The 24,612-nt window shown below is 53.9% G+C and overlaps 1 protein-coding gene across 1 annotated transcript; it reads left to right on the forward strand.

Moving 5' to 3' along the window:
* Window positions 1-5,423: 5,423 nt before the first annotated feature.
* Window positions 5,424-23,514, forward strand: RCC2 (regulator of chromosome condensation 2). Its single transcript, XM_068162724.1, has 14 exons — window positions 5,424-5,582; window positions 5,743-5,828; window positions 8,800-9,140; window positions 12,568-12,661; window positions 15,307-15,450; window positions 16,677-16,808; window positions 16,926-17,014; window positions 17,285-17,399; window positions 19,304-19,470; window positions 20,516-20,696; window positions 20,805-20,910; window positions 21,037-21,109; window positions 21,238-21,315; window positions 22,176-23,514. Exons 1-14 carry the CDS (start codon window positions 5,515-5,517, stop codon window positions 22,278-22,280), a joined length of 1,779 nt encoding a protein of 592 aa, XP_068018825.1. The 5' UTR covers window positions 5,424-5,514; the 3' UTR covers window positions 22,281-23,514.
* The last annotated feature ends 1,098 nt before the right edge of the window (window positions 23,515-24,612 follow it).

Raw genomic sequence — 24,612 nt, forward strand, 5'->3', positions numbered from 1 at the left:
CAGCCCTGTGAGGAGAGACTGAGGGAGCTGGGGTTGCTTAGCCTGCAGAAGAGGAGGCTCAGGGGAGACCTTCTTGCTCTCTCCAACTCCCTGAAGGGAGGTTGGAGCCAGCTGGGGGTTGGTCTCTTCTCCCAGGCAGGCACCCAGCAGCAGAACAAGAGGACACAGTCTCAAGCTGTGCCAGGGGAGGCTCAGGCTGGATGTCAGGAAGAAATTCTTCCCAGCAAGAGAGATTGGCCTTTGGGATGTGCTGCCCAGAGAGGTGGTGGAGTCCCCATCCCTGGAGGTGTTTAGGAAGAGCCTGGCTGAGGCACTTGGTGCCATGGTTTAGTTGATCAGATGGTGCTGGGTGTTAGGTTGGACTTGATGATCTCTGAGGCCTCTTCCAACCTGGTCTAGTCTATTCCTCTCCTCTCCTCTCCTCTCCTCTCCCCTCCCCTCCCCTCCCCCCCTCCCTGGGATCTTCTCCTGATTAAGAAAAATCTGCAAAACAAACCCAAAAACCTTCCAAATCCTCTTTTTTGGCTGGAGTGTGACCTGGCTTCTCAAGAAGGGAAGCACAGCAGTGCTCCTGCAAGCATCACACAATCATGGAATCATTTTGGTTGCAAAAGACCTTTAGGATCATGGAGTCCAAGCCTGACCCCAGCCCTGCTCAGGGCACCACCAAACCATGGCCCTCAGCACCACATCTCCAGGGCTTGGAAACCCCTCCAGGGCTGGGGACTGCACCACTGCCCTGGGCAGCCTGGGCCAGGCCTGGACAACCCTCAAGGGGAAGAAATTGTTCCTCAGGGCCAACCTAAACCTCCCCTGGGGCAACTTGAAGATGTTTACTTTTGTCCTACCGCTTGTCCCTTGTTTGCAGAAGCCTTTTAAGCTCATCCAGCCCAACCATTCTCTAACTCTGCCAAGGCTGGAGCTAAACCATGGCCCTCAGCACCACAGCTCTGCAGCTTTGAAACACCTCCAGGCATGGGCAGTCAGCCCCCTGCTTGGGCAGCATCTGAGAACCCTTTCAGGGAAGAAGTTTCTTCTAATGTCCAAGCTAAACCTCCCCTGGTGCCATCTGAGGCTATTTCTTCTTGCTCCATAGCCTGTTCCTTAGGAGAAGAGCCAAACCCCCACCTGGCTCCAGCCTCCTTTCAGGGAGCTGTAGAGAGCAATGAGCTCTCCCCTCAGCCTTTTTCTCCAGGCTCAACACCCCCAGCTCCTTCAGCTGCTCCTCCCCACCAACCATTTTCTCCAGACCCTTCCCCAGCCTCTTTTTCTCCAGGCTCAACAGCCCCAGCTCCTTCAGCTGCTCCTCCTCAGCTCTATTCTCCAGACCCTTCCCCAGCCTCTTTTTCTCCAGGCTCAACCCCCCCAGCTCCCTCAGCTGCTCCTCCCCACCAACCCTTTTCTCCAGACCCTTCCCCAGCCTCTTTTTCTCCAGGCTCAACCCCCCCAGCTCCCTCAGCTGTTCCTCCCCACCAACCCTTTTCTCCAGACCCTTCCCCAGCCTCTTTTCCTACAGTCTCAACCCCCCCCAGCTCCCTCAGCTGCTCCTCCCCACCAACCCTGTTCTCCAGACCCTTCCCCAGCCTCTTTTCCTACAGTCTCAACCCCCCCAGCTCCCTCAGCTGCTCCTCCCCACCAACCCTGTTCTCCAGACCCTTCCCCAGCCTCTTTTCCTACAGTCTCAACCCCCCCAGCTCCCTCAGCTGCTCCTCCCCACCAACCCTTTTCTCCAGACCCTTCCCCAGCCTCTTTTTCTCCAGGCTCAACCCCCCCAGCTCCCTCAGCTGCTCCTCACCACCAACCCTTTTCTCCAGACCCTTCCCCAGCCTCTTTTTCTCCAGGCTCAACCCCCCCAGCTCCCTCAGCTGTTCCTCCCCACCAACCCTTTTCTCCAGACCCTTCCCCAGCCTCTTTTTCTCCAGGCTCAACACCCCCAGCTCCCTCAGCTGCTCCTCACCACCAACCCTTTTCTCCAGACCCTTCCCCAGCCTCTTTTTCTCCAGGCTCAACACCCCCAGCTCCCTCAGCTGCTCCTCCCCACCAACCATTTTCTCCAGACCCTTCCCCAGCCTCTTTTTCTCCAGGCTCAACAGCCCCAGCTCCTTCAGCTGCTCCTCCTCAGCTCTATTCTCCAGACCCTTCCCCAGCCTCTTTTTCTCCAGGCTCAACCCCCCCAGCTCCCTCAGCTGCTCCTCCCCACCAACCCTTTTCTCCAGACCCTTCCCCAGCCTCTTTTTCTCCAGGCTCAACCCCCCCAGCTCCCTCAGCTGTTCCTCCCCACCAACCCTTTTCTCCAGACCCTTCCCCAGCCTCTTTTCCTACAGTCTCAACCCCCCCAGCTCCCTCAGCTGCTCCTCCCCACCAACCCTGTTCTCCAGACCCTTCCCCAGCCTCTTTTCCTACAGTCTCAACCCCCCCAGCTCCCTCAGCTGCTCCTCCCCACCAACCCTGTTCTCCAGACCCTTCCCCAGCCTCTTTTCCTACAGTCTCAACCCCCCCAGCTCCCTCAGCTGCTCCTCCCCACCAACCCTTTTCTCCAGACCCTTCCCCAGCCTCTTTTTCTCCAGGCTCAACCCCCCCAGCTCCCTCAGCTGCTCCTCACCACCAACCCTTTTCTCCAGACCCTTCCCCAGCCTCTTTTTCTCCAGGCTCAACCCCCCCAGCTCCCTCAGCTGTTCCTCCCCACCAACCCTTTTCTCCAGACCCTTCCCCAGCCTCTTTTTCTCCAGGCTCAACACCCCCAGCTCCCTCAGCTGCTCCTCACCACCAACCCTTTTCTCCAGACCCTTCCCCAGCCTCTTTTTCTCCAGGCTCAACACCCCCAGCTCCTTCAGCTGCTCCTCCCCAGCTCTCTTCTCCAGACCCTTCCCCAGCCTCTTTTTCTCCAGGCTCAACCCCCCCAGCTCCCTCAGCTGCTCCTCCCCACCAACCATTTTCTCCAGACCCTTCCCCAGCCTCTTTTTCTCCAGGCTCAACACCCCCAGCTCCCTCAGCTGCTCCTCCCCACCAACCATTTTCTCCAGACCCTTCCCCAGCCTCTTTTTCTCCAGGCTCAACCCCCCCAGCTCCCTCAGCTGCTCCTCACCACCAGCCCTGTTCTCCAGACCCTTCCCCAGCCTCTTCTCCTACAGTCTCAACCCCCCCAGCTCCCTCAGCTGTTCCTCCCCACCAACCCTGTTCTCCAGACCCTTCCCCAGCCTCTTTTTCTCCAGGCTCAACCCCCCCAGCTCCTTCAGTGATAAAAAAGGAAAAAATAAGGAAAATAGGAATTAAAAAAATAAGAAGGGAATAAAAAGTAGGTAACAATAAAATAGGGAATTTCAAAAAGGAATTAGAAAAGGGAAGAAATAAAGGAATATAAGAAAGGAATAAAGAGGGAATAAAAAAGGGATAAAGGAATACAAACTGAATTTACACAGGAATAAAGGAAATTTTAAAAGGGAATGAAAAAATGAGTTGAAAATGGTGAACAAAGGAATAAATAAAAAGGAGTTTTTAAAAGGAATGAAAAATTAGTTTAAAAGGGGGAAAGAGAATTAAAAAAGGAGTAAAGGAATAAAAATAAGGGATAAAAACTGGATTGAAGAATGCTGAATTGAAAAAAAGGAAGAAATGAAAAGGAACTAAGAAAAGGAATTACAAATTAGTTTAAAAAAGGGGAAAAGGTATTTTTAAAAGCATCAAAAAACAAGCAAGGGGTTTTAAAAAGGAGTAAAAAAACCATTTTTAAAATGGGAATAAAAAATAGGAATAAAAATAGGTCTAAAAAGGGGAAACAAATTTAAATTACATGTCAAAATTTTTCAATGGAAAAATGAATTAACAATGAACGTTAAAAAAATGTAAAGGATGAAACACTCAATTAAAAATTAAATTTGAAAGCGAAACGAAAAGTTAATTGAAAATTGAATTTAAAAAAGAAAATTTAAAATTTAAATTTAAAATTAAATTTTAAAATGAATCAAAAATGGAACTGAAAAAGTAGTTTCACTTTTTTTTTATGGATTAAAATTTGAATTTCAAAATTGAAGATAAAAAAGGAATTAGAGAGTGATGAAAAGGTAATTATAAAGTAAGGGAAAAGGGATGATAAAGGAATTTAAAGGGAATTATAAAGGAAGTAAAATTACTTTAAAATGAATTAAAATGTAATTAAAAATGAATTAAAAATGCATTAAAAATGAATTTAACATTAATTTAAAATGCATTAAAAATTAAGTAAAAATGAATTAAAACAACTAATTTAAATGGAATTTGAATGAATAAAAAAAATAATTAAAAATTACTAAAAATGAATTTATAATTAATTTAAAATTAATTTTATGATTAAAAATGAATATAAAAGTTAATAAAAATGAATTAAAATTACTTAAACAGGAATTAAGATTAATGATAAATTGAATTAAAAATTTTTAAATGAATTAAAAAATATTTTAACAATTAATTGAAAAAAATAACTCAAAAAGGAACTCAGAAAGGAACTCAAAAAGGAACTCAAAAAGGAACTCAAAAAGGAACTCAAAAAGGAATTCAAAAAGGAACTCAAAAAGGAATTTATAATTAATTTAAAATTCATTTTATAAATAATTAAAAATTAATATAAAAGTTAATAAAAAATGAATTAGTTTCTTAAAAAGTAATTAAGGTGCATTAAAAATTGAATTAAACATTAATTTTAAATTAATTAAAAATTAATTTAAAAATGAATTTAAAATGACTGAAAAATGACTGAAAAATGACTAAAAAATGACTGAAAAATGACTGAAAAATGACTAAAAAATGACTAAAAAATTAAAAATTAATTAAAAATTAATTAAAAATTAATTAAAAAGCATTTAAAATTAATTTTAACATAATTAAAAATTAGTTTTAAAAGGAATTAAAAAATTACTTAACATGAATTAAAAATGAATTTAAAATTAATTTTAAATTAATTAAAATTAATTTTAAAGGAATTAAAAATGAATTTTAAAGGAATTGAAAATGAATGAAAATGAATTTTAAAATGAATTAAAAATGAATACACGAAAGGCATTCAAAAGGAACTAAAAAGTATTCTTTAAAAAGGCTTTTTAAAAGGAATTAGAAAATTGACTCCTGAAAGTCCTTTCAACCAATGATTCAAAATCAAACTAAATCAAACTAAAACCAACTTCAAAATGAATGAAAAAACTTTGAATAAGGAATCGAAAAATAAACTCTACTTAGAAAAATGGAATAAAGCAGCAAAGGGAACAAAACCAAGCGACTAAAAACCAAAGGCAGCGAGTTGGGGAGGGGGGCTGCAGGAGCATCCTCCCCGCTTGACCGCCAGCAAGATTTCAGCTCTCTCTCCCAGAGTCTTCCAGCCCTAAAGATGGAGCTGTGCGAGCCGGGCTGGGCTGGGTCTTTTCTTTTTCGCCAGCCTCTTCCTCTTCCCAAAGCTTCTCCATCTCTTCCTTTTCTTTTCTTCTTTCTTTTTTTTGGTTGTTGTTGTTGCTGCTGTTGTTTAATTTCCCTCTTTCCTGCCCCTACATGTGTTTCTGTTTTGCACCGCAGCCTTCGCCGCGGCCGCCTCGTTATTTACATCTGAAGCGCATCTGGTGGGTGGGCTCTGAAAGGGAAGAAAAAGGAAGGGGGGGGGGGAGGGGGGGGGGAAGAATAGAAGCGAGGGAAAAAAAAAAAAAAAAATCAGAAAAAAATCACCTTTTTTTTTTTTTTCTTCTTCTTCTTCTTTTTTTTTTCCGCTTTCCTCCGCAACAGGAAACGGCACCCAAAATACAGCCCAAAAGGCCCCGAATTGGTGCTTTCTGGATGCGGCACCCCTCGCCCTAAAACAAAACCAGCAGGTTTGCAACTTGGGGGGGGGGGGAAAGATGGGGGGGGGGGTAAAGAATCAATGGGGAGGGGGGAGAAAAGGGGGGGGGGAAGAATAGGGGAGGGGGTTTTAAAGCTTTCGAAGTGTTGTGGCTGATCTCCTTCCTCCCCCCCACCCCCAACCCCCATCCCCCCCCCACTATGAAGGAAAAAAAGGCAGCGGATCCACGTGGTTGAACGGGGCCAGACAAGGGTCCCATTGTTCCCGGTGATAATAAAGGGGAAATCACATTTTAAAGGGGGGGGGGGGGAGGGCTGCACGCACATCCCACCCCCCCCTCGTCCCGCCACCCCCCTTTCAAAGGGCTGAAAGGGTTTGCTGCGTTCTCCCCCTCCTCAAAATTGAACACCCCCCCCCCCCCCGTCCTCTTCCGCCGCCTTAAACAAACCCCGGGAATCACCACCCCCCCCCCCCCCCCCCAGCTACCAGGAGGTGGGGGCTGGAAGGAGGGTTGGGGGTGATGGGAAGGGGGGAGGGAGGATGTGACCCCCCCCACACTCCCAGGCTGTGCTTCCCTTCTTGGGGTGTGTGTGTGGGGGGTGCCGGGCTTTTGTCTCCGGGCCGGTTTCTTGCCATGCAACTCTTCTTCCCTCCCCCCCACCCCCCCCCCGGCTTTCAAGCCCTGGTTCCCCCTTTGCGAATCGGCCTTTTGAAGCCCCCACCCCCGCCCCCCCAAAACCAACTTTGCACCCCCCCTTTCCTTTGCACCCCCACCCCCCCCTTTGCGACCCCCTTCCTCTGCAAATTGCCCCTTTACCCCCCGCTCTTAATCCACCCCCACTTCATAACCCTCCTCTTCGCACCCCCACTTTGTAACCCCACTTTTACCCTCCCCCCCTCCCCATTTGCAGTCCCCTTTACCAACCGTCCCTCTGCCCCCCCCCTTCTTTGTAACCCCCTCCCCTTCCCCCTTTTGCAACCCCCCCCACTCCTTTTCAGCACCACTTTCTCCCACACCACACCCCCCCCCCACTTTGGGATCTCCCCTTTGCATCCTCCCTTTATTAACACCCCCTTGCCCCCCCCCCCCCTTGTGCAGTTGATCACTTTGCACCCACTTTCCCCCCCGGTTTTAACTGCCCCCTTTGTACCTGGTCACTTTGCACCCCCCCCCTTTTGAACCCCCCTTTTACAAATGGTCCCTTTGCACACCCCCCTGCCTGACATCCCCCCCCACCCCCTTGGCACCCCCGTTTTGAAAGCCCCCCTACTTTTGACACTCCCCCCCCCCATTTACAAATGGGTCCTTTGCACCCACTTTCCTTTGCAGTTGATCCCTTTTGCTCCCCCCTTCCCAGCCCCCCCTTTCCAGTTCACCTCTTTGCCCCCCCCTCTTTTCCTAACCCCCACTTTTGAACTCCCCCTTTACAGTTGGTCACTTTGACCTCCCCCTAACCTGAGCCCCCTCTGCACCCCCACCCCTGAACCCCCCCATTTACAAATTGTCCCTTTGCACTTCTCCTTTTCTGACCCCCCCCTCTTTTCACCCCCACTTTTGACCCCCCCTCCACTTTGCAGTTAGCTCTTCACACACACAACTTCCTAACCCCATCTTTTGACATCCCCCCCTATTTCCTTTACCTCCCCTTGACACCCCCCCTTTTAAACCCCCTCTTTGCACCTCCACTTTTGAACCCCCCCCACTTATAAATGGGGGTCCCTTTGCATCCCCCCCCTCTTTGCACCTCCTTTTCTGTCCCCCCCTTCACCATTCCTTGGCACCCCCCATTCCTAACCCCCTCTTTTTAACCTCCCCCTTTGCAGCTGATTCCTTTGCCCCCCCCTTTCCTGATCCCCTTTTCGACCCCCCCCACTTCTGAACCCTTTTGACTCCCCCTTTCCTGACCCCCCCCTTCTCAAGTCGCTCCTTTGCACCCCCATTCCTAACCCCCCTTTGCAGCTCATCCTTTTGAACCCCCCTTTCCTGATCCCCTTTTCGACCCCCCCATTTCTGAACCCCCCTTTTGACTCCCCCTTCCCTGACCTCCTCCTTTCTCAAGTCGCTCCTTGGCACCCCCACTCCTAACCCCCTCTTTTAACCTCCCCCTTTGCAGCTGATCCCTTTGCCCCCCCCCCCTTTCCTGACCTCCTTTTCGACCCCCCCCACTTTTGACACCCCCCTTTTGACTCCCCCTTTCCTGACCCCCCCTTCTCAAGTCGCTCCTTTGCAGCCCCCCCTTCCTAACCCCCTCTTTTAACCTCCCCCTTTGCAGCTGATCCCTTTGCCCCCCCCCTTTCCTGCCCTCCTTTTCGACCCCCCCACTTCTGAACCCCCTTTTTGACTCCCCCTGTCCTGACCCCCCCCCTTTCTCAAGTCGCTCCTTGGCACCCCCCCACTCCTAACCCCCTCTTTTAACCTCCCCCTTTGTAGCTGATCCCTTTGCCCCCCCCCTTTCCTGACCTCCTTTTCGACCCCCCCCACTTTTGACACCCCCTTTTTGACTCCCCCTTTCCTGACCCCCCCCTTCTCAAAGTCGCTCCTTTGCACCCCCCCTTCCCAACCCCCTCTTTTGCCCCCCCCTTTGCAGCTGACCCTTTTGACTCCCCCTTTCCCCATCCCCCTCTCGACCCCCCTCCCTACTTCCCCCCCCCTTTTGACTCCCCCTTTCCTGACCCCCCCCTTTCTCAAGTCGCTCCTTTGCACCCCCCACTCCTAACCCCCTCTTTTGCCCCCCCTTTGCAGCTGACCCTTTTGACTCCCCCTTTCCCCATCCCCCTCTCGACCCCCTCCCTACTTCCCCCCCCTTTTGACCCCCCCCTTCTGACCCCCCCCTTTTTGCCGACCCCTTTACCCAGCCCCCCCTCCCCTTTTCCCCCTCGACCTCCCCCTCCGTCGCCGGGGGGGGGCCGCTCCCCCCCCTCGCCCCCAGGCCTTTGTGTGCGGCGGGGGGGCCCGGCCGCGGCCCCGCCGGTGTGTGACGGCCGGGCCCGCCCCGCGGCAGGCGCCATGCCCCGGAGGAAGGCGGCGGGGCCGCCCTGGGAACCGGGCCCGGGGAACGGGGCGGCGGCGGCGGCGGCGGCGAGGCGGCGGCCGGGCCCGGCGGCGGGAGGAGGAGGGAGGAGGAGGCCGCGGCCGGAGCGCGGAGCGGGAGGAGGCGGCGGCGGCAGCAGCGGCGGCAGCAGCGATGAGGAGGCGCCCCGGGAGCGGAGGCCGCGGGACGGCAGCCCCGGCGGCAGGAGGCCCGGGAGGCCCGGGGGGGCCGCGGCCGGAGGGGCGGCCGGAGGAGCGGCGAGGGGCCAGAGCGTCGTGATCTGCGAGCCCGAGCACAGCAAGGAGCGCATCGTGAGCGGCCACCCCCCTTCGGCTCCCCCCCCTTGCACCCCCACAGCCGAGCCCCTCGGCACCCCCACCGCTGGAGCCGCCCTTGGCATCCCCTCCTCCCGCGCTCCCCCCGCTGAGCGCCTTTGGCAGTCCCCTCTGCATTCTCCCCTTGGCACCCCCCACTTTACACCCCCACCTTGAGCCCCTTTTGCATCCCCCCTTGCACCCCCACGTTGAACCCCTTTTGAACCCCCCTTTTGCACCCCCACTTTACACCCCCACCTTGAGCCCCTTTTGCACCCCCCTTTTGCACCCCCACTTTACACCCCCACCTTGAGCCCCTTTTGCACCCCCCTTTTGCATCCCCACTTTACACCCCCACCTTGAGCCCCTTTTGCATCCCCCCTTGCACCCCCACGTTGAACCCCTTTTGTACCCCCCTTTTACACCCCCACTTTACACCCCCACCTTGAGCCCCTTTTGCACCCCCACCCTGAGCCCCTTTTGCACCCCCCTTTTGCATCCCCACTTTAAACCCCCAACATGAGCCCCTTTTGCACCCCCACTTTACACCCCCACCCTGAGCCCCTTTTGCACCCCCACCCTGAGCCCCTTTTGCACCCCCCTTTTGCATCCCCCCTTGCACCTCCACGCTGAACTCCTTTTGTACCCCCACTTTGCACCCCCACCCTGAGCCCCTTTTGCACCCCCCTTTTGCATCCCCCATTGCACCCCCACGTTGAACCCCTTTTGCACCCCTCCCTTGCACCCCATATTGAACCCCCACCTTGAACCCGTTTTGCACCCCTCCCTTGCACCCCATATTGAACCCCCACCTTGAACCCCTTTTGCACCCCTCCCTTGCACCCCATATTGAACCCCCACCTTGAACCCCTTTTGCACCCCCATGTTGAACCTCTTTTGCACCCCTCCCTGGCACCCCCTTTTGCACCCCCATATTGAACCCCTTTTGCACCCCCACATCGAACCCCTTTTGCACCCCTCCCTTGCACCCCACATTGAACCCCCACATTGAACCCCTTTTGCACCCCTCCCTTGCACCCCACTTTGCACCCCCATGTTGAACCCCTTTTGCACCCCCACCTCTGCAGCCTCCCTTTGCCTCCCCCCTTTTCCCACTCCCCCACTGAACACTTTTGCAGTCTCCTCCTTGCATCCCCATATTTGAACCCCCTTTACAGCCCCACAGTGAACCCCTTTTGCACCCCCTTTGCACCCCTCCCCTTCTGCTCTCCCCTACTGAATCCTCTTTGCACCCCCAAACTGAGCACCCTTTGTACCCCCCCACCCCTTTGCACCCCCACACTGAACCCTCTTTTCACCCTCTGCTTTGCACCTTCCCCTTGCACCCCCCCTAACTGGTCCTGCTTGGCACCCCTCCAGTGCATCCCCAAATGTATTCCCCACTGCACCCCAAATGCAGCTCGCCTTGCACCCCACCTTACACCCCAGTACACCCCCACACTGTACCCCCAGCCCTGCCCCCCCTTTATTGCTTTCTCCACTGCACCCCTAAAGGCACCACCTCCTTTCACCCCCATAATGCACCCCCTCCTGTTACAGCCCCCAAGGTGCTCCCCAGAATTGCCTCCCTCACTGACCCCCCCCACGTTGCACACCCCCAGGGCCCCCCCATATCACCCCTTAGTGCCCCCCGTTGAGCCTCTTCCTGTCCTCATCAGTTGGATGAGGTGGTGCTGAAAAATGGGCTCCAGGTCCTGGATGTCCCCCACAGCCCCTGTGCCCCTGGTGTCCCCCACGTCCCCAGTGTCCCCCACATCCCTCATGTGCCTAATGTCCTCCATGTCCCCCACATCCCTCATGTTCCCCACTTCTCTCATGTCGCCTATGGCCCCCATGTCCCCAGTAGCCTACATCCCCCATGCCCCTGCCCCCTGATGGCCTCCACACCCCCAGTGCCCCTCATGTCCCTGATTTTGCCCACATCCCTAATGTCCTCCGTGTCCCCCACATCCCTGCTGCCCCCCATGTCCCTGCTTAGATCCCCTACATCCCCTGTCCCCCCCACACCCCTGATGTCCTGCATACCCTATGTCACATGTCCCCTACAACCTCAGTGTTCTCCATGGCCTCTGTCCCCCACCATGTCCCTCAGGTCTCCCCTGTCCCCAGTGTCCCTAATGTCCTCTATGTTCCCAGGGTCCCCTCACATCCCTGATGTCCCCCACATCCCTCATGCCCCACCATGACTCCTTGCTGTCTCCTGTCTCCAACATCCCCTGGTGTCCCCTACATGCCTAATGTCAGCTTTGTGATCTCATGTCCCCCATATCCCTGATTCCCCCCACGTCCCCCACAGGATGTCGCCCACATCCCAAATGTCCCCCATGTCCCAAGTGTCCCCCACATTCCCCATGCCCTTGATGATGTCCTCAATCCCCACATCCCCAATGTCCCCTGAAGTCCCTGCTATCCTCCATGTCCCCCCTACAAGGTCCCAGATGTCCCCAGTGCCTCCCCATGCTCACTTATGTCCCCCTTGTCCCCATGTCACTGGTGTCCCCTACGTTCCTAATGTCAGCCATGTGATCTCATGACATCCATGTCCCCAGTGTCCCCCACATTCCCCATGCCCTTGATGATGTCCTCAATCCCCACATCCCCAATGTCCCCTGAAGTCCCTGCTCTCCCCCATGTCCCCCCTACAAGGTCCCAGATGTCCCCAGTGCCTCCCCATGCTCTCATGTCCCCCCCTTGTCCCCATGTCCCTCTCATATCCCCCATATCCCTGATCTCCCCCATGGAATGCCTCCCACATCCCAGGTGTCCCCCATGTCACGAATGTCCCCCACATTCCCCATGCCCTTGATGATGATCTCATGTCCCCCACCCCCAGTGTCCCCAAGCCCCTGAAGTCCCTGCTATCCCCCATGTCCCCCTACAAGGTCCCAGATGTCCCCAGTGCCTCCCCATGCTTGCTTATGTCCCCCTTGTCCCCATGTCACTGGTGTCCCCTATGTTCTTAATGTCAGCCATGTGATCTCATGACATCCATGTCCCCTGATGTCCCCCAGTGTCCCCCACATTCCCCATGCCCTTGATGATGTCCTCAATCCCCACATCCCCAATGTCCCCTGAAGTCCCTGCTCTCCCCCCATGTCCCCCCTACCAGGTCCCAGATGTCCCCAGTGCCTCCCCATGCTCACTCATGTCCCCCCTTGTCCCCATGTCACTGGTGTCCCCTACGTTCCTGATGTCAGCCATGTGATCTCATGACATCCCTGTCCCCCAATGTCCCCCACATTCCCCATGCCCTTGATGATGTCCTCAATCCCCACATCCCCAATGTCCCCTGAAGTCCCTGCTATCCCCCTTGTCCCCCTACAAGGTGCCAGATGCCCTCAGTGCCCCCCCATGCTCTCTGCCCCCCCCGTCCCCATGTCCCTGATGTTCCCTCTCCTTGCAGAAGCTGGAGGGCTCCAGAGCCCGGGGACAGCTCCTCATCTTCGGGGCCACCAACTGGGACCTGATTGGCCGCAAAGAAGTGCCTAAGCAGCAAGGTGAGGGCCTGGGCTTCTGCTCATTAACTGTTTGGGGGCTTAATGATTAATAATTAGCATTGCTAATTGGCATTAATTAACGTGAGGAGGAGCTCCAGTTGCGTCTCCACCTGGGCCCCGGCTGAAGGGGTGCTGGGCCCTTCTGCAGAGCAAACTGAAGCATCCTGCTTCTCCTTTATGCCTTTAATTAGTGTTTGCTGCTTCTTGAGGCATTGATACTTAATTAATCTTATGAGTTAATGAGTGTGGAGGGGAGCTAACAGTTGCACAGCGCAGTCTCAGCCAGAATTGAGGCTGTGCTGGGTCTCCTAAAGAGCAAAAGAAACCTGCTGCTGGGATTTTTTTTTGGTGCCTTGATATTTCATTCCCTTTCTCTGCTTATTTTTTGTGCATTAATAATTAATTAGTTCTTAATAATTAATGATTTGGGAGTTGCAAGGAGGGGGGGGGGGGTTGAGAGCTGCACGTCGTCCTCTGAGGCAGAGCTTGGGGTGCACCCGACCTCCTGCAAGGCCAAACGAGCACGCTGCTTCTCCTTTAGGCCTCTGTGTTGTGTGCCAGGGTTTCTGCTCATTTTTATGCATTGATATTTAATGAAGATTTTTATTAATTAGTACTTTTGAGGGTGGCTTTTCCCTCCCCTCCCCCTCCCCCCCCCTTTTTTTTTTCCTGCAGTGGCCCCAACTTGGGGGTTGGCATTTGGGGTGCATTGGAAAGCAGAATAGACACAATGTTGGGGTTTGGGTTTTATGTACCTTTCTGTTCCATTCCTATTTTTCTCTGCTTGTTTTTTATGCAGTAATATCTAATAATTATTTATATTAATTAATAATTTAGAGTTTGGGGGCTTTTATCTTTTAACATTGGTATCATCTCCTCCAGCACTTGGGCTGCACCAGAGCCCAGCAAATCCCTTTGCTATTCAATGATTTGAATCCTCCCTTTGCAATGAAATGCTTTGAATCCATTGGATTTTGTTTAGATGTTTCTTTAATTGATATTTAATTAATATGTTAATTAATTTTTAAAGGTTGTTTAGGTTTTTGCTTCCAGTGGCATAATCTGGGCCAAAACTTGGGGTCCCAATCTGAAATGAGACTGCCACTGCTTCACCTGCACAGCAAAATAAACTAACTGTTTATTTCTTTATACCTTTCTATTCCATTACTATTCTTCCTGCTTGACCTTAATTCATTAATACTTAATAATTCTTAATTAATTAATCTTTTTAAGGTTATCTTTTTGCTTCCAGTGGCACAATCTGGGCCAAAACTTGGGGTCCCAATCTGAAATGAAACTGCCACTGCTTCTCCTGCACAGCAAGATAAACTAACTCTTTATTTCTTTATACCTTTCTATTCCATTAATATTCTTCCTGCTTGACTTTAATTCATTAATACTTAATAATTCTTAATTAATTAATCTTTTTAAGGTTATTTTTTTTGCTTCCAGTGGCACAATCTGGGCCAAAACTTGGGGTCCTGAATCTGGGCTGCAGGTGCCCCGGCAGAGCAAACTGACCACGCTGCTCATTTGCTCTGCCTTTCTGTGCTCTTCTTTCCTCACCAGCTATTTTTAATGCCTGAACAGTTAATTATGATTTTTAATTAATTAATCATTGGCAGGGGGTTCTTCCTAGCTGTGTCATTTGGGATGCCCATCCCACACCTACCCAGCAGATCTTCTGTGCAGTTTACTTTCTACCTTCCACTTTTTTTCCTGCTTCTTTGTGGATGGTTTTTTTTTCCCCTGGCTTTATATTTCATTATTGTCCTTCATATTTTTTTCCTCTGCTCATTAATATTTAATTAATAATTTTATTAACTAATCATTTTGAAGGCTGTTTCCTCCCACCCCCCCACCTTGCATCATCTAGGCCACAATTTGGGCTTGCAGTCTTGGGGGGGTGGGGTGGGAGGTGCTGGCTCTCCTGCAACCCAACATAAGCAAGGTGTTTCTTTTGAACACCTCCCTGTCCCATTATTTTCTCCTGCTTACTTTTAATGCATGAATATTTAATTACTATTTTTATTAATGAATTCATTTCCAAGGTTGTGTTTTGCCACTTTCCACAGCTGCACAATCTGGGCCACAGCTCGGGGCTGGAATCTGCTTTGTGGGTCGTGCTGGTCCCGCTGCAGAGCAAAACAAACAAGCTGTTTATTTTTCCCATACCTTTCTGTTCCCTGAACATCCTCCCTGCTGCTTTTCATTCATTAATATTTAATGACTAGTTTTATTAATTAACAGTTTCAAGGTTCTGGTTGGTTGGTTGTTTTTGTTACAGTGACCCAATCTGGGCCAAACCCCCACCCCCAGGTCCTAACCTGGTTCTCCTGCTGTGCAAAATAAACACACTCTTTATTCTCTATACCTTCCCATCCCATTACTTTCCCCCCCCTCCCCAACTTCTTTTTAATTCATTAATATTTAATTATCACTCTTATTAATGAATCATTTTTGAGAGCTTCCTTTACACCAGTACCATTTGGGCCAGACTTTGGGATGCAGCAAACTTCCCAAGCAAACCCCCTCCGGGACGAAATGTTTGAATCCTTTTTGGTTTGGGTCCTTTTTGGTTTCCTGGCTTGCTATTCTAATTAATTGTCTTGCTTAATTAACATTTTGACTCCTGATTGTTCCAGTTGCCTATCGAAATCTGGGCCAGAACTTGTGGGGACCACACAGGTACGGCTGTCTCTCAGGTATCCAGGTGAGGAGCGTGGTGTCGGGTCCCTGCGCCGCTCACAGCCTCCTCATCACCGCCGAGGGCAAGCTCTGGAGCTGGGGTGAGCTTGGGGGCAAACCCCTGTATTCCAAATCCCTCCCCTCCCCCCCAAAAAACACCCCAAAAACCAAATCATCCCTCCCAGTTTTGCAGCTTGGACAGGAGCACTCTGAGCTGGGTTAGGAACTGGCTGGAGGGCTGAGCCCAGAGAGTGGTGGTGAATGGTGCCACAGCCAGCTGGCAGCCAGGCACCAGTGGTGTGCCCCAAGGATCAGTGCTGGGCCCTGTGCTCTTTAACATCTTTATTGATGATCTGGATGAGGGCATTGAGTCCGTCATCAGTAAATTTGCTGATGACACCAAGCTGGGGACAGGAGTTGATCTGCTGGAGGGTAGAGAGGCTCTGCAGAGGGACCTTGCCAGGCTGGGCAGAAGGGTAGAGGCCAAGGGCAGGAGATTGAACACATCCAAGTGCCAGGTTCTGCACATTGGCCACCACAACCCCAGGCAGAGCTACAGGCTGGGGTCAGAGTGGCTGAGAGCAGCCCCGCAGAGAGGAACCTGGGGGTAATGGTTGATAGTAGGCTGAACATGAGCCTGCAGTGTGCCCAGGGGGCCAAGAGGGCCAATGGCATCCTGGCCTGCATCAGGAAGAGTGTGGCCAGCAGGAGCAGGGAGGTCATTCTGCCCCTGTACACTGCACTGCTTAGGCCACACCTGGAGTCCTGTGTCCAGTTCTGGGCCCCTCAGTTTAGGAAGGAGGTTGACTTGCTGGAAGGTGTCCAGAGAAGGGCAACAAAGTTGGTGAGGGGTTTGGAACACAAGCTCTGTGAGGAGAGGCTGAGGGAGCTGGGGTTGCTTAGCCTGCAGAAGAGGAGACTCAGGGGTGACCTTCTTGTTCTCTCCAACTCCCTGAAGGGAGGTTGGAGCCAGGTGGGGGTTGGTCTCTTCTCCCAGGCAGCCAGTACCAGAACAAGAGGACACAGTCTCAGGCTGCACCAGGGGAGGTTTAGGCTGGATGTTAGGAATAAGTTCTCCACAGAAAGAGAGATTGCCCATTGGAATGGGCTGCCTGGGGAGGTGGTGGAGTCACCATCCCTGGAGGTGTTCAGGAGGAGACTTGATAGGGTGCTTGGTGCCATGGGTTAGTTGGTTAGGTGGGTTGGATTGGTTGATGGGTTTGACGTGATGATCTTGAAGGTCTCTTCCAACCTGGTTAATTCTGTTCTATTCTATTCTGTTCTGTTCTGTTCTGTCCTGTTCTATTCTACAATGGTTTTGGGTCAGGTCGCAACGAGAAGGGGCAGTTGGGCCATGGGGACACGAAGCGCGTGGAGGCCCCCAAGCTGATCGAGGTGCTGGGGGGCGAAGCCATCGTGCTGGCAGCTTGTGGGAGGAACCATACCCTAGCACTGACAGGTAATGGGGTGGGGGAGTTGGTGTTTAAAAACATCTCATTTGGGGGAGGCAAATTGGCTGCAGTCAGCTCAGTTTGCCCCCCCCCCCCAATGCTATGTCCTTGTTTTGCTTGTGCAGAGAGCGGCTCCGTGTTTGCCTTCGGGGAGAACAAAATGGGGCAGCTGGGGCTGGGGAACCAGACGGACGCCGTGCCCAGCCCCACGCAGGTATCACTGCTCCTTCTCAGGGCTTCTGGGGGAAAAAAACAGCAATTTGGGGTCCTTTTCTCGCTAAAAATACACCTTAGCAGAGCCCAAACCCCTGCAGGACAGCACAACCCTCCTAGGGAGGCTGCCTCCTGTGCAGCTCGGATGCAAATCGATGCAAAGAGGAAGTGAAAGCCCCAGGCTGGAAGATTTTGGGGGGTTCCCCGCTGGGAAATTCAGGGGGGGGAGGTTAGCTTTTTTTCTCATTTTTTGCCCCATTTTCTCCTGCAGATCATGTACAATGGGCAGCCCATCACCAAACTGGCCTGTGGGGCTGAGTTCAGCATGATCATGGATTGCAAAGGCAACCTCTACTCCTTTGGGTGCCCGGAGTATGGGCAGCTGGGTATGGAGCTGGGTTTGGGGTGATTTGATGCTGTTTTGGAGCTATTATGGGGTTGGGAGAGGGAAGGAAGGAAGTTTCCTGCTTCAGTTGCTCCATCTGGGGGTGGTGATTGCTGAAGATGAGTCAGTAATGTGCCCAGGTGGCCAAAAAGGCCATCAGCAACCAGGCCTGGGTCAGCAGGAGGGCAGGGATTGTCCCCCTGTACTCAGCACTGGTGAGGCTACACCTTCAGTTCTGGGTTCAGTTTTGGGCTCCTCACTCCAAGGACATTGAGGGGCTGGAGCAGGTCCAGAGAAGGGCAGCAAAGCTGGGAAAGGGCCTGGAGAATAGGGCTGGGGAGTAGCAGCTGAGGGACCTGGGGTTATTGAGCCTGAAGAAAAGGAGGCTGAGGGGAGACCTCCTGGCTCTCTACAACTCCCTGAAAGGAGGCTGGAGCCAGGTGGGGGTTGGTCTCTTCTCCCAAAGGGCAATTGATAGGATGAGAGGAGGTGTCCTCAAGTTGCCCCAGGGGAGGTTTAGGTTGGACATGAGAAGAAACTTTTTCACAGGAGGGGTTCTCAGGCAGTGTCCCAGGCTGCCCAGGGAGGTGGTGGAGTCCCCATCCCTGGAGGTGTTTTGAAAGAGGTGTGAATGTGATGCTGAGGGCCCTGGTTTAGTGGCAGTGCTTGGCAGGAGTGGTGGGACTTGGAGCTCCAGGTGAGTGGTTGGACTTGATGAGCTCACAGCTGTCTTCCAGCCTCAGCATCTCTGTGATTCTATGATCTGGGCAGCTGGCCCTCGACCACCACCACAACAAGAGCTGCAGCAGGCTGCAGACACTGGAGCAGGTTGCCCAGGGAGGCTGTGGATTCTCCCTCCTTGGAGGTGTTCAAGGCCAGGTTGGATGAGGCCTTGAGCAACTTCAGCTGGTGGAAGGTGTCCCTGAAGATGGCAGGAGGGTTGGAACTGGATGAGCTTTAAGATCCCTTCCAACCCAAACCATTCCCTAATTGTCTCCCTGAGGTGTGTAAGAAACTTTAAACCACTTTGCTCCAATATTGTGCCTTTTGTAGGCAGGTTGTGGGTTTGGGGGTAAATGACCTCAGCTGAGGCAGGGGATTGGAACTGGATGAGCTTGAAGAGCCCTTCCAACCCAAACCATTCCCTAATTGTCTCCCTGAGGAGTGTAAGAAAATGCAAACCACTTTGCTCCAATATTGTGCCTTTTGTAGGCAGGTTGTGGGTTTGGAGGTTGTGGGGACGGGGGGTTGGAACTGGATGATCTTTAATCATAGAATCATAGAGTCAATGAGGTTGGAAAAGACCTCAGAGATCATCAAGTCCAACCTGTCACCCAGCAGAGGAGATCAGCCCCCAGCTGGCTCCAGCCTCCTTTGAGGTAGTCACAGAGAGTGATGAGCTCTGCTCTCAGCCTCCTCTTCTGAACACCAAACAAACTCCAACTCCCTCAGCCACTCCTCCCAGGACTTGTGTTCAAGGCCAGCATAGAATCAACCATGTTGGAAGAAAACCTCAGAGATCATCAAGTCCAACCTATGACCTAATACCCAACTCCTCCTGACAACCAAACCATGGCTCCAAGTGCCACATCCATTCCCTTTTTGAACACCTCCAGGGCTGGGGACTCCACCACCTCCCTGGGCAGCACATCCCAAAGGCCAATTACTCTCTCTGGGAAGCACTTTCTCCTCACCTCCAGCCTCAACCTCCCTTGGGGCAGCTTGAGAGATCCCTTCCAGCCCCAACCCATTCTAGCACTGTCCACAAACCACAAAGGGGTTGCAAGAGGTGTGGGGGAGGGTTTGCTGGAGTGGGTGTGGAAATAACGGGGTGCAGAAGTGTGTGTGGAGGGGTCTGGGGGGGACACAAAGCCCATTACCGTTTCCATGTGGCCCCCCACCCAGGGCACAACTCGGACGGGAAGTTCATCGCCCGGGCGCAGCGCATCGAGTACGACTGCGAGCTGGTGCCGCGCCGCGTCGCCATCTTCATTGAGAAGACCAAAGACGGCCAGATCCTGCCCGTCCCCAACGTGGTGGTGCGGGACGTGGCCTGCGGCGCCAACCACACGGTACGGCCCCAACCTCACGGTACGGCCCCAACCTCACGGTATGGCCCCAACCCCACGGTATGGCCACAACCACACAGTACAGCACCAACCACACCATACGGCCCCAGCCATACGGTACGGCCCCAACCGCACCGTACGGCCCCAGCCACAGGGCACGGCCCCAGCCGCACCATACGGCCCCGACCGCACCGTACAGCCCCAGCCACACGGTGCGGCCCCAGCCATACGGTAAGGCCTCAAACACACGGTACGGCACCAGCCACACGGTACAGCCCCAAACACACCGTACAGCACCAGCCACATGGTACGGCCCCAGCCACATGGTACGGCCCCAACCGCCCCATACGGCCGCAGCCACAGTGTACAGCCCCAGCCACAGGGCACGGCCCCAGCCGCACCATATGGCCCCAAACAAACTGTCACGGTACGGCCCCAGCCACACAGTACGGCCCCAGGAGGGTGGTGAGAGCCTGGCACAGGCTGCCCAGGGAGGTGGTGGAAGCCTCCTGCCTGGAGGTGTTTGCAGCCAGGCTGGAGGTGGCTGTGAGCAACCTGCTGTGGTGTGAGGTGTCCCTGCCCATGGCAGGGGGTTGGAGCTGGCTGAGCCTTCAGCTCCCTTCCAGTCCTGAGGAACTTCTTCCTCACATCCAATCTCAATCTCCCCACTTCTAGTTCTGCTCCATCCCCCCTAGTCCTATCACTCCCTGACAGCCTCAAAAGTCCCTCCCCAGCTTTCTTGGAGCCCCCTTCAGATCCTGGAAGGCCACAAGAAGGTCTCCTGGGAGCCTTCTCCTCTCTAGCCTGCACAACCCCAACTCTCAGTCTGTCTCCTTGCTGAGGATGAGCCTTGTGGCCGTGGGGTTGCTGCTCCCAACTCCCTCAGTCTCTGCTCACCGCAGAGCAGCTCCAGCCCTCTGCTCCTCCTCGTGGCCCTGCTCTGGACACCTTCCAGCCCCTCCAGCTCCCTCTTGTAACAGAGGCCCCAGAGCTGGACGCAGTGCTCCGGGCGGGGGGGGTGTCTCACCAGAGATTTCTCCCTCCCCAGCTGGTCCTGGACTCTCAGAAGCGTGTTTTCTCCTGGGGCTTCGGTGGCTACGGGCGGCTGGGCCACGCTGAGCAGAAGGACGAGATGGTGCCACGGCTGGTGAAGCTCTTCGACTTCCCCGGCCGCGGGGCAGCGCAGATCTACGCCGGCTACACCTGCTCCTTCGCCGTCAGCGAGACGGGTGGGCACCCCAGGGGGGCTGCCACCAAACCCCTCCTCGGTTTTGGGGGGTGGGGGGGGCAGTGGGGCTGTTTTGCTGTTGCTTGACAGGGGATGTTGGGGTTTGCAGGTGGCTTGTTCTTCTGGGGGGCCACCAACACCTCCCGGGAGTCCACCATGTACCCTAAAGCCGTGCAGGACCTCTGCGGCTGGAAAATCCGCAGCCTGGCCTGCGGGTAAGTCCGAGCTCCCCCCTCCCTGCCCAAACACCCCAGTTTTCATGGGGTGGTTGGGGGGTGCAGCTGCCTGCTGGGCAGTTTGGGAGGGGGCATGGGGTCACCCTGCCCTGTACCTCGCCGCAGGAAGAGCAGCATCATCGTGGCGGCAGATGAGAGCACCATCAGCTGGGGGCCCTCGCCCACCTTCGGGGAGCTGGTAAGAGGGATTTTTGGGGGACCCCCTCCCAACCCCTTGGCACCCTTAAGACCTCCCCTCAGCCAGGGAGGACCAGGTGCTTCTCCACCTCCTCACATCATTTTCCCCCCCTACCCTGTACTTGGCAGGGCTACGGGGACCACAAACCAAAATCCTCAACGGCTGCCCAGGAGGTGAAGACCCTGGATGGGATCTACACAGAGCAGGTGAGTGGGGGAGCAGTCCCCACCCCCCCCCTCAAATGAATACAGCAGCTGAGGCCACACACAACTCATCACACCCATGGGGTGCTGGAGGGAGGGCATGGGCACCCCCCTTGTTTCCCTATAGTGGCTGAGGCTGTCCCCATGGGACACTGGAAGTGGGAATCCCCCCACCCCCATGTAAATAAAGTCAATGGCTGAGGCCTTACACAACTCCTCACACTCAGGGGCTGCTGGTGGCAAGGCTCTTGGGGACACCCCTCCCTCCCCAGAAAGTCACAGAATGGGTTGGGTTAGAATGGACCTTAAGGATCATCCAGTTCCAACTCCCCTGCCATGGGCAGGGACACCTCCCACCAACCCATGCTGCTCAAGGCCTCACCCAGCCTGGCCTTGGACACCTCCAGGGAGGAGGCATTCACAGCCTCCCTGGGCAGCCTGTTCCCATAAATACAGTGGCAGAGGCTGTACACAGCTCATCACTGCCATGGGGTGACAGGGGGAGGGCACAGGAACCCAGACTCCATAGATAACTGTGGTGGCTGAGGCCATACAGAGCTCATCACACCCATGTAAAGGCTGGGGAGACACTGGAACAAGTTGCCCAGGGAGGTTGTGGTTGCCTCTTCCCTGGAGGTGTCCAAGGCCAGGCTGGATGAGGCCTTCAGCAGCCTTGGCTGGTGGGAGGTGGCGACAGGAGGCCTGGAGCTGGATGATCTTTAAGGTCCCTTCCAACCCAACCCACTCCATCAACCTCTGGGGGTGCCCAAACATGGTCCTGGATGAAACTGGGAGTGTGGGTGGGGAGGGGTCACACAGGCAGAGCCTGTCCCTGTGCCTCAGCGTCCCCCCTTGCCCCCCAGGTGGCCATGGGCTACGCTCACTCCCTGGTGATCGCCCGCGACGAGTCCGAGGCGGAGAAGGAGAAGCTGCGCAAGCTGCCCGAGTACAACCCCCGCACCATCTGAGGGGGGACCCCCCCAGGGACCACCCCCAGACCCTGCTTCTCCAAGCCAGCCACCATGGTTTTTTAATCTTCCCCCTCCTCCCATTCCCAAAGCCTCAGGGTGTGGGGGAGGTTATTTTCTACGCTCCCCCTTGCCCCCCCCTCCCCATCCCCCCCCATCCCCTTCCTGGCTTTGTTGAGTTCCCAACCGTAGGAGGAGCTTTGGGCACATCCAGGCTTCCTGGGGGTCTTTTTGTCTGGGGGAGGGGAGAGGGAGTTGGGGAGTTGGTTTTGGAAGGATTTTAACTCTGTTTGTATTTTTCTGCATCACTTTTCTTTCTTTTTAAGCCTTTCCCCCCTCCCCCCCTCCCTTTTCCCAACCACAAATATCCCCAGGGTAAAACTGGGGGCCTGAAGAGCAGCTCCAAGCATCCTTTTTCCATGCCCCCCCCCCCCCTCCTCCACCCCCTCCTCCACATTCCCAGTTGCTTTTGTAAGAGGTTTTTTTCCCCCCCTCCCTTTGGGTGCTATAATTTAGGGGGGGGTGGAGAAAGAGATTGGGGAAGGGGGGTAGGCCTGTAATTCAGGGAGGGGGTGTGTGTGTCCCCCCCACCCCTTTTTCCTTCCAAATCTTCCTTCCAAACCCTTTATCCCAGAGGGAATCCAGGATGTGGATCTCCTCCCTCCCCCTTCCCCCCCTCCCCCAGCAGCGTTTTAGGGCTCCCCCTCCCTCGCTTTAGCGCAGCCCTCGCCCGCCCCGGGGGAGATCTCAGGTATGACTTTAGAGGGGGGGTGGGGAGGAAAGAGGGGAGGGGAGGAAGCCCTAAAGCTGCTGTCAAGCTTGAAGGTGATTTTTTTTTTTCAGGGGGGGGGTGGGGAGGGGATGATTATTGTTATTGATTGCTGATAATTATTACCCCTTCCCCTGCCTGGCATCAAGCCCAAAGCCCCTCCTCCGCCGCTGTGCACTGTGCTGGAGACACCAGGTGCCTTGTTGAGCCACAGCCTTGGCTCTGCCTCCACACCCCCCCCCACTTGGTGGTGGTTGTTTGCTTTGCTTTGGGTTGTCAAGTTGAATTGGGGAAGTTGGAGGGCTATTTGTTAATGATTCCTCAGTTTGAACAAGCCTTGCCCCCACCTCACCCCAGCCTGGGGGGCTTGGGGGGACAGGGAGCGGGGGATGAGGGTGCAGCTTTTATGCCCCTCAGGGGATTCTTCGCTGTGCAAAGGAAGGGGGGAAAAGGAAAACCACAAAAAGGGGGGTTGGGGGTTTCTGTTTGGGGGGGGGGAGGCGTTGGTTTGGGGGTTGGGGTTGGTTGGGAGTGGGTTTTGGAGGGGGGTGTTAGGAAATAGGACAGGGAGAGCAGCTGGTGGGGGGGGAGTGGGAAGCAAAACTGATGTGGTTTTGGTTAGCAATATTGGTGGAGGTTATTTTTATTGGGGGGGGGGGGTGGGGAGGGTGTGTAAGGGTTGTGGATGTCACAACCCTGAGCAGATGGGGTGGGGGTGTAAATCACCAAAAAGCCACTTTTCCCCTCAAAAAAAAAAACCAAACCAAACCCCAACAACAAACAGAAAAGAAGAAGAGTTGGAGCCTGAAGGAGCTGCTCCAGCCCCAGCCCTGTGCAGGAGGGAGGGGAATGAGCTGGAGCAGGAGGATGTGGCAGGGCAGCAGCAGGGCCTGGGCAGCACTGGGGGCTTTGCTCTCTTCCTGGGGGGGGATTTTTTTTACTTCTGGGAGTAAATGTTTAAATAAACCATGTCCTTGTGTAGCCCTGTCTGAGGGTGATGTCCTTGGCCTACCACTGCTCAAGGGGTGGTCCTCGCTGCTCCCCCAGCCTCTCAGTGTCCTCCTTGGAGTAAAGGCCTCAAAACTCAAGCTGGTGCTCAAAGGGTGGCCTCAGCAGGGCCCTGTTCTGGCTGCTGGACCAGAAAGTTTCCCCTCAGCCTCTGCTTCTCCAGGTTGAGCAACCCCAGAGCCCTCAGCTGCTCCTCACCAGCTCTGTTCTCCAGACCCTTCCCCAGCTTTGCCCTTCTCTGGGCCTGCTCCAGCCTTGGAGTGAGGACTCAAACCTGAACCCAGGACTCAAGGTGTAGCCTCACCAGTGCCTGGTGACAGCACCTGCCCTGCTCTTGCTGATCCCAGCCAGGGTGCTGCTCACCCACCTTGGCCACCTGAGCACAGGCTGCTTCACCTCCAGCTGCTGTCACCCAGCACCCCCAGGGCTTTCTCTGCTGGGCAGTTTCCAGCCACTGCCCCCAGCCTGGAGCCCTCCTGGGGTTGTCACCCAGGTCACCACAGATGGGATGTTAGGAAATCATTAGGTTGGATATCAGGAACATTCTGTCCTGCA

Source organism: Melanerpes formicivorus, unplaced genomic scaffold, assembly GCF_026170545.1.
Source record: "Melanerpes formicivorus ecotype bairdi unplaced genomic scaffold, bMelFor1.0.p_v2 SCAF_67, whole genome shotgun sequence".
In the NCBI taxonomy this organism is placed as follows: Eukaryota; Metazoa; Chordata; class Aves; order Piciformes; family Picidae; genus Melanerpes; species Melanerpes formicivorus.